Genomic DNA, 10,534 nt, shown 5'->3' with positions numbered 1-10,534 from the left:
TCACACAGTCTATAGTGTCAAAACATTTGACTATTTTGGACTAATATGCAGGTCTCTGACATTGTATCCCAAGATTAATGTAAGTGTCATAGTCAACTTACTACAAAATATCAACATGATAAGGTATGAGTTTATTTCCAATTCAATATTACAATATGCATATATGCAATATTTTCCATAAAGGACTAGTATCTAGAATATATTATCCACTCGATTAATTTTGAGACTATTTTATGATTTTAAATAGTAAAGACTATTTCGTTCTCTTGTTTTTACATCAAGTATGTGTTTTATATCTCGCTTTATCTGTAAATGTTGATAAGACTGTAAATAACTATGAACCAAATACAAATATGTGGTATATGAAAGATTTTAAAATTGGAATGTTTATATATATATTTTAGATAACGTAAGTCATGCAATTTAATGAATTGTTTCTATATCATGTTTAGGTGTGATTGACAACAGAGAATTTTAGACGAGCAACATTAGCTTGATACTGGGTGATGAAGATTTCGTTTTTCTAGCTGTTAAGCCAATATTTAAAATATATTGTTAAATGACCAGAACTCGTTATCAATTTGATAGTTTTATTATCAACAACACATATTCGTATTGTAAAAACAGTTTTCGTTGAATTGGAAAGGGCAAGTAAACGAACTATGATATATATATCATTGCTTGAAATTTCCTAACTCACACAGTTGCTTGAAGCTAAGGTTATAATATTTACACTTTCAGAATACTGCGCCTCGGAAAGGTAAACAAACAAATTATGACCACCTTTTTAGAGCGGAAAAGAGATTACAACTTGGTGTAAAATTGTAGATAAATATATTTACATTTAAGATTATAAATCTAGGAACAAGGTCCGAGTGAGCATGAAAATTGATGTAATGTATTCTGTTTAAATGCATTTGTTTCAAAGCAGAGACATAACCGAGGTATGAAAACGCACGTTTTTAAAACTGTGGGCAAAGTCAACACTTTTTCAATATAGGAAATTATCATTGTATTTTAAGATTTAAACTTTCATGAGTGTGAATGCTTCATAAAACAATGCAAAATACAGTGATAATCATGGAAGTTGTATACTGTTTAAATGCACAAGGATCAATACCGATAACACACCAAACAAAAGACACAGCTGACACAATGACATCATAAAGTGAATAATGTAAAAAATATCAATATTGGTAAAAAATAGGGTTTATTTTTCCCTTTTTGCCAAATAATCAATCATAACATTAACTATATCCAAAATCTCGATAAATGTTTATCATTGATTGAAACCATTTATTGACAGCAATTAAAAGTACAACACTGTCAACTACTCAGCATAAAGCGTAGCCATATCGCAAACTCGTTCCCCTAATAATTAAAGTCTTAAGAGCTAAACAATATAATACATACAAAATGGCAATATATACTATTTGCGATACGAATAAAGAATATCATAAAAGCATTCCATCAGTATCTTCAATATTTCTAAAAACCTAATTGGTCACAGGTGCTCGTGTTATTTTCACGACCAGAAATCGTTAGAATTAATTCAGTTTGCCATCTTATTGCTCTTTGAACGGGAATACCAGACAAAATACAGTGGTAATAAAACCAACTGTTTGCACATTTATTACCACTTTTTATTTTTTTATTTTTTTGTTTTCAAAATGTAATCATATCCGGATTAAATGGATATAAATTCTTATTCGAGGAATGATAGTGAAATATTAGAAACATAAAAAACAGATACAGGGTCATTCAGACCGTATGCAGTAAAATATCATTCCAAACGATTAAATCTAATTTTATCAACAAAAATTGAAAAAAATATGTTTGAATTATCAAATGTTTTTGACTGATAATTCCTCAAACAACTCTGGCAATTCACTTAAAAGAAATTGTTAATTGTACCATTACTTATTTCCTTCATTCAACCTTGTTATTATATTTGACACAAATCTGCTCAACAAAATCCTTACATTGTTCTATATCCACTAAGTCGGTATGCAGTTTGCATCGGAACGGCGTATAATGAAACCCGCAAACATATAAAGAAAAAAGTTACAAAACAATATCAAGGGGTATACGTATATATGGCTACGGAAGAAATTGAAACAGTAAATGCTAACATATTTTTGTATGGTTTTGCAATGACATTTTCTGATGACTTATAGTGAATCAGACTGTGCCGTCTATTGTCATATAGTTTCCTACCAATGGATATTTTTACATGTATTTTTTTTCTAGAATAAACCGTCGTTTTCCTTTCATAAATCCATCAATCCTGTTCATTACAGTGGTAACGAGTTTTTTTTATAGTGGACTTGAGAATTATGTCTTACTGTTGCCTATTTTATCCCCGAAACTGTGGTAAAACGGTAAAATAATCCGCACTTATTCGTACTATTTAGTTTGCCGTACTGAATATCGATGAGAATCCAGATATAATAAGTCATTTGTAGACTGTGGCAGTTTGTGTTCAAACAATTCCATTGAAATTCCTACCAATTTGTTTTCGTATCTTCAAACGTTATGACTGACTGTGTTATTTCATAAAACCTTGTGTCCTATATTTGAATAACCTTGTGTTAAAAATCGACGCAGGCAGCGAGTGGAAATCGAACTCGGTATCCCGATTCCTATAGGATTATTATTCAGTTTGCAATCGATTTGCTTAGAATGTCACTTGTATTTATCATGTCTGATGTGCCAGTAGTTGTACAGTTGTGAATCGCATTTGAGCCCCATAATTACCAACAAAGACCAAAGAATTGTATAAAACGTATCAAAATATTGACAATAATGTTACAAAACAAAATAATTTATTTATCAGTGTTCCTTAAATTAAAACAAATACAACGATTATACAATATATATGTACATACATAGATATTAAATGTTGTTTCTGTATCACAGTTAAGTAGAGAACACTGCCATTGTAGCAGCATTGCTTGTGTTTTACTTTGTCAATCCTTTTTAGACAAACTCATCTGATTTCTTAACCAATTATTTTACGAGCTATGTAGCAATTGTGAAATGGTTGTATTCGCATTGTTCGAATGACATCTTAGCGAGCCGGGTCGAATTGTACTTTTAACAAATGATTTCTTGTTTGCTAGCTAGATGCTATAGACACATCATATGTTTCGTCCCCTAAATAGTGTTTTTTTCGCCTGTACTGGTTGTCATAAGTTTGTCTCGTCAAAACAAGTGGACTTGTTGTGATTGTGATAGCCTTTCACACGCGAGCAATAAAGATGTTGGCTATGGTCAGAGAGGTTTGAATTTGCAGATACAGTCCTCCTACACAACGTTTTCCAAACCTGGTTTCTGAATTTTTGTCCAAGGGCACAGTATAAGTAGAAATTCACAGAGTGGTTCAGAAACATCAACATCTCAGCTGAGGTCCTTATCAATTGTCGCTGTGCCATAACACTTAACGGCACGGTCTCGATATCCCTACTCCATCCACTGTGAAAAACCATTACAATTGCCATCGGAAATGTAGTAATAAGGAATGTAAAAGACACAGACAAAAGCATTACGGTTAATTTTATGTTATTGTCTTTGCACACATTTCTTTTATTTGCAGTATTTATTAGCGGTCCATTTTGAGCCGCACGCCAGATCGTAGCTTTCAATATTTGAACAATAATCAGGGTATTAAATACGACAATGAGGACGAATGGTAACAGCGCATAAAGTGAAGCGTCTATCCATGGCCAAACAATTGTTACTAGTATCTTGAATTGCGGCGCTGAGTCACATGATTTTAACCCATGTTCGTGTTCTTGCACAGACACTGTGAACAAAAAATGAAAGTTAATGGCCACGATCAACAACGCGATTAAACATATGATACGTTTAGCGCGTGTAAGGTTGCAGTAACGAGAAGTGTGAAGAGGATGGCTTACCACCAGATACCGTTCAATCGTTACTGCGATGATTAACCACACAGAAAACTGGCTGCTACTGTAACCAAAAACCGACACTGTCTTACATAGCCAATCTGACTTGCTCTGGATATCCACTTGCATAATATCACCTAGCCATCGTCGCAGCAAGCCAACAAACAAAACTATCGAGTCGGCGATTGCGAGAGCTGCCAAGAACAAATTCGTGGATTGCCTAGTCATGGCTTTATTTCTCAAGATGAGAAAGGTCATGATATTCCCAAACGTCCCCATCAGTAGGAGAAATGGAGGTAGGTAGAGGCCTATGGCTTTGTTAATCCTGTATTCAGGAATAAGCATTCTCTGATCCTCCAGGTCAATCGATTGTACGTCCGAGTTTAGATTCATCGATTCAATGAAGAGTAACTAAAAAGCGAGAGAGATCGTATGTCGGATAATGTATATGATTGATAAGTATTCAAACATCATCCACACATTTATACAGACATATGTCTGATATGCGGTTGACGAGGGTTGACTGCTTACTTTGCAATACTTGATATTTGTTAAAGGTAAATTGGTCATTTTCTTTCTAAAGCATGACAAATTGAAACAATTATTTTTCAGAACAGCGATTTTAGAGTATTGAATGTGTGGAAATTGAAAGCTCAAAGAGCTTCTTTTACAGATGCAAATAAATACACATCATGATTTTTTTTATACCTGATCCTCTGGTGGTAGAGCAAGTATTTCGGACGTCATGTTTTGGTCCATTTGCATTGCGATGAGTATCTGGTATAATGTTGACGTCAAGTTTGACGCCGGCGTCATTATTAATAATTGCATATCACTTTCTGGTTCACCGTAACTGAAATATATACGAATTATATCCGATTTCGTCCAACAATAATAACAAATGTGAACTATGTCATATAAATATCCTTTTCCAGCATTCCATCGTTGGTACGTACATTTTCTGAAATAATATAAAATATATAGAGGATATTATGATTGGTCGTTTTTCTGACGTCTTGTATCATGTAAAGTTCAATGTACGAAGAACTTGTGTCGTGTTGTATATATACAATGAACAAGACATGATGCCGGTTGTCGAAAAAGAATCCTACCGAAATATTTTTCTTGTCATATCCCCTCTTCTAAGATTTTAATATTAAAATTAAAATTTCGTGGTTTAAACCAGCGAAACTCACCAAGCTTTAAACCAACACTTTCAAAAGTGTATATTTGAGAAATTAATTCATAAATCAATCACATTAATGATTAAGTATGTTCTTGTACAGAATCATGTAACAGCCCAGTCCCAAAATAAACGTTATAGCTAAAAATCTTACAAACTTAAATAAATATCAGTGTGTAAAAGGTAGCACACAATACACGGCACAAGCATGATATGAATCAGAAAAGACAGAGGTGTGATATTATTTTTTCAAAGACAGATATAGGAAATGATAATAGCCATATTACAAATTTGTGTACACTTAACAATTATTTTCTGAGATTTGTTTTTAAGCCAATTAAGAAAAGTGTTGTCCAAATAACAAAACACAACATAACATTTATTCAGCACTAAACGTTAACAACATTCACAGCCAACATAAATCATATCACTTTGTCGTAAAAAGCAAAGACATGGTCAATGGAGAGATGTTGTATAATTTCTAACATATTTGTAACATTTTTTTAAGTTATCACAAAATGTTAATTTCGCGATCGTAATATAAATGAAAGTACATAAATTCACTAATATTTCGTAAAGTTTTTCTTGAATCTGATGACATCGAAGTTATCAACTTTAGTTTTGAAGACCAATGGCAAAAAATAAGGTTTAAAGTATTATTTCCTTAGATTATTATAATATGGACAAACTAAAAGAAATTGATATTCGTTTTCAATGACATTCATGTTGCAATAAGTACAAATTCTATCTTCCCTCGGTATATTATGACGTGTACCCGTTTCAATCAATACATCGTGAGAGGAAACTCGGAAGTTTGTAAGTGTTATTCTAAATTTGTTCGTTTGTATTGCATCTCGGTTATTTTCTTGCTTAAGTTCATTTTTTTACCGACAGTATGTTTCTAATCTGTTTGATTCGTTAATTATCTGTATTCCACGATTGTTTAAATATATCAATAATTCTTTGCTTTATTAATTCGATGGGGATTATTTGTATATCTTGAGTGTACCATATATGAGACATTCCAATTTCATCTAATATAGTTTTTATATGGGAAGCCCAATTTAATCCGTTATAGTTATTATTGTTATCGATATCGTTCTTTAACATTGTATATATATGCTTGGAAAGAGAGTTATTATCAGAATTCAATATTCTTATCCAGTATTTTATAATCCTTATTTTACACTCTACTACCATTGGATGTCTGCCTAATTCTCCATATAATGCAGATAAATTGGTGCTTTTTCTGACATTAAGAATTTTTCTCATAAATTTACAATGAATTAATTCAATGTCTTTTGACGGGTGGTATCTGGTGAATTTCTGCACCATAGTTTAGAATAGAGCCAAAAAGACTGTCAAATAGTTTACATTTATCTTTAATGTTAAGGTTTACTTGATTAAAGACAATTAACATATTATGTAAGGCATACATGTAGTGCTCTGCAACATGTTTCTGCGTTCTATTCAAGATGCCATTCTTAAATAAAGTTATACCTAGATATTTGAAGAAGTTTCGGATACTCTCCCGTTATAAAGATATAATTATATAGTTTCGAAAGAAACGGTGCTATGTGGGTGAATATATTTTTATAAATTTCGATTATATTATCTAGACCGCTACTTTTATTGTTATTCTGTGAGAAGACTGCTTCTTTTAACTCCGCCGTGTCGATATTTGAAGTATGGCGGTCACTCGGTGTGATTTCTAATGATGAACTTTCCTTTCGTTTTTCTACCTGTTTACGTCTTTTAAGTTCCTTTTTAGATTCCTTGTTGTTATCCGACATGTATTTGCTTTATAAATAATCACTTTATTCCTATTTGTAAGTCCAATATATATATGAAACCTAAATAAGTCCCTGAGAGAAACTTTCCATGACTTGACCCTTTACGAACGATAACTCTTACTTCAAATTCAAATAGTCTTTTCATGATAACATACAATTTAATTAGAATCTTAAATTAGGAATTCATTGAGGCAATGTCTTGTAATTGTACCAATCCCTCTTATCTATTGATTGAATCAGATATCATTAGTCAACCTGTTGATAACCTTTGAATGGTTTGTTTAATTGGAATAATAGTGAAACTGAGTTTTGCATTATTTTAAAAGCTCATGCCGTTGACGATGTCTACAATGTTTCATCATAAAACATAATTTGAAAGAGGCCTTGAACTAAATAAGAATTTTGGGGAAAATATTCTAATGACATCCAATTTTTACATATGTTCAAATATATATACATATATATGAAGTATATGATATACCTATGTAATCAAAATTAAATTCTCTATTTAAGGACGGTTTCATATCTACTTTTGCAAAATTAAGCTCTCTTATGCCATATCTGTAAGGTAAATAAGCAGTTCTTATGGTCTTGTTGAGAATGTTTATATGCACATTATTTTTCTTTACATAAAGAATCTCAATTACCAAATCACATATAGAATTCACCCATCAATCTACGCATTGAACAGAACGAACCACGTTTGAACTAAACGTTCTATAACTTTGGTCGAAAAATTGCAAAATTTACGAATAAAAGAACTAAAATTCAACAAAAAACTAATATAAAGGCAAGCACAATAGATAAACAAGGGCCCTGTCTTAAAGCACAAGATCAAAGCATTACATACACTAAGCAATTAATGCGAAATGTACAACACAACACAACACAACATTCTGTAGAACAACACAGACAAACCACGCACGCATCGTAGTATATTTATTAGCAAACATGGGGACTTTAGCTTTGAAACGGCCAGTCATTCTTAAAAAAATGTTGCTTTGTTTGACCAGTTACCGAGTCTTATCTTTCATTTTGCATTAGGTAACAATGTGCAACCTATTACAAAGATCACATCGGTTCCAAATGTATTTCCGGAGATGCCAGGACAAAGATGAAGACACACAACTTGCGAAAGTACGCATTGTTAGATAATTTGATAAGACAGCTATGGTGTATACATGTCATTAAATTATTACACAATGGAATGTACACTCAACAGCAAAAAAAGTATTCCTTTTTATTTGTTCGATTTGTTTTGTTTCATTTTTGGATTAATTGTCCTGTGTTTGGGTAAATTTTAGATGTGGCTATCGATATGCAATACTAACAGCAAATCATGCTGATTGTGCACTCTAGTTATTGTGCTGTTCTTTTTCGAATAGAAGAAGGCAATTTTCAGGGAGAAAAACGTTTTTGGTTATTTTCTGTCGTTTTTAATCAGAAATTCCGAAACTCTAAAGTCTTATTAAACATGGCAATGTTTAAAAATAAAAGACAACTTTTCACAAAAACGACAAAATAACTGTTGACACTACAAGAATGTATACTGCCAGCATGTTTATATCTATTATAACAGTCTCGATAAATTATCATACCGTTTAAAAATATCGTCGTCTGGTAGGTTAACCATTGCGCAACACATCGTATAAATGAGCCATTGTATGACTATTCTTTTGTATACTGGAAATCATTGAAATCAAACTGAAGATGCTCACTATAAGTCTTATTAAACAGATTTATAATTGGTTGTGAATAATACAATTAAAAGGAGTTTGGTGAATGTCACTATAACATAGTTCATATATATGATTTGTAGTTCCTAAATTGGGCTCACTATGTTTTACTTAAAAATATGCAGGACATATGTTTCGAATTACTAACATTTCTTCTCTGTTAATCATACACAGTACTTTTGACAAATATGCAAGATGTTTAATATATATATATATATATATATATATATATATATATATATATATATATATATATATATATATATATATATATATATATATATATATATATATATATATATATATATATATATATAGTTTTTATGTACGGTATTTGATATTTCAAACGATAGATAGAATTCCATGTTTGCACATTGTACGAAACTCACAGAGTTCACTGTTCAATAAAGGTGTCGTCAATATTTTCTTTTCATACAAACGATATGTATGTTTATCTCTCGCTGTGCAACTGGGGTGGTGGACAATAGTGGACTTACCTTGTCTAAGAACTATTTAACTAATCGTTAATCTGGTGTAAACAGACATATTCATTAAATGAGGTCAATGATGCATACAAATCATTTTGTCTTAAATTGCAAATTTATTATCTCCCCAGCATATGGAGGGCATCACATAGTAAACCTACATATTTGTTATTAAATTAGTACTTTGTGAATGATTAAACTGTAGAATCTATTTCAAATTATTATACTATAGCCAAAATGTAATTGGAAACACAACTTTAATTGTTTTAAATGTTATTATGTTCTTATTCGTTTGAGTGTTATATTTTATCAAACAATAAGCAGAATTTTCTTCAGAAAGTGGTCGAGAGACAATTCTCTATTGAAAAGATTCTAAAAATTTACCTTTAAGTGTCGTTGTTTCAAAACTGCAATTTTAATTTCTGGAACATGTTTGATCAAATCAAAAATCCAATTTAGTCGACAAACAAAATAAATTATGCATACATTTCCTGGAGGTTGACGTTCAATGATGTGAGCTATATTTCAGTAGTGAGAATATCATGGTTGGTGTTTGTACTATGCGGCATCTGACAAAACAATCAAACAACATACTATACAACATATTATGTGCAGGAAAGTCAGTGGTTATAATCACCTCATATTACACTACAGAATTCCAACTGTATACATCACTGGTTATTCCATATATATGTTCACAACAACGGATTTATTTCTGGAAATTATATCCCAAAACACAATAATAACATTTATAATTATCAAAGATGCACGTTATCCACTTTCAAAGCTGACGCCATTCATAGGCTAGTTATCAATGGAACGATTCGTGAAATGCTACTGCTGTCTCACCATTCCAACAAGACGTTTTTGTTATTGGAAAATTATTTGATACACCTCGAATCAGCTAGTTAGTATTCCCGCGAATACTCTCACGCGTATCGAAGCTTTCAGTGGCTCAGAATGGCTATGAAAAAGTGATATCGAGTCCAATTCATTCAATAAGGCTTACTGAATACATTGCATTTTAAACAATGTTTTCATGTTTATAGAATACCTGGAACAATTGCGAAACTTATCGTGTACATAAATGTATATATAGCTGTTCGATGATCGAATTCAAAGAGTATTTATAGAATATCAATAGACACTGAACAGCAATGGGTTAGGCTCATCTAAACATAAACTTGTTTGCTGTTTATTGTTGAAAGTACTTACATATTTATGCATTAACACTTATAAATACTCGAGGGTTCGTATGCATAACTAACTCAATAATCATTTAGTTCGCGTTCAATACTATTAAATGAGAGTATTATGAGTTTCATAAAAAAACATTAATAGAAGGATTTAAACATGTACTTGTAAAATAATATTAAAATGGGAACTGAATAGGGAATTGTCCAAAATGCACTAGAGTTTCTAAGAT

General features: G+C 31.6%; 1 protein-coding gene across 1 annotated transcript; it reads right to left on the bottom strand.

The window, feature by feature from the left end:
* Positions 1 to 3,188: 3,188 nt before the first annotated feature.
* Positions 3,189 to 9,876, bottom strand: LOC128242721 (probable G-protein coupled receptor 139). The gene is made up of 3 exons (XM_052959980.1): positions 9,746 to 9,876; positions 4,620 to 4,764; positions 3,189 to 4,322 (listed from the first exon to the last, which is right to left on the bottom strand). Exons 1-3 carry the CDS (start codon positions 9,748 to 9,750, stop codon positions 3,189 to 3,191), a joined length of 1,284 nt encoding a protein of 427 aa, XP_052815940.1. The 5' UTR covers positions 9,751 to 9,876.
* Between the last annotated feature and the right edge of the window lie 658 nt (positions 9,877 to 10,534).

Source organism: Mya arenaria, chromosome 8 (genome assembly GCF_026914265.1).
Source record: "Mya arenaria isolate MELC-2E11 chromosome 8, ASM2691426v1".
Lineage (NCBI taxonomy): Eukaryota > Metazoa > Mollusca > Bivalvia > Myida > Myidae > Mya > Mya arenaria.
The sequence above is the reverse complement of the archived record's forward strand: the minus strand, read 5'-3'. Positions and strand labels throughout refer to the sequence as shown.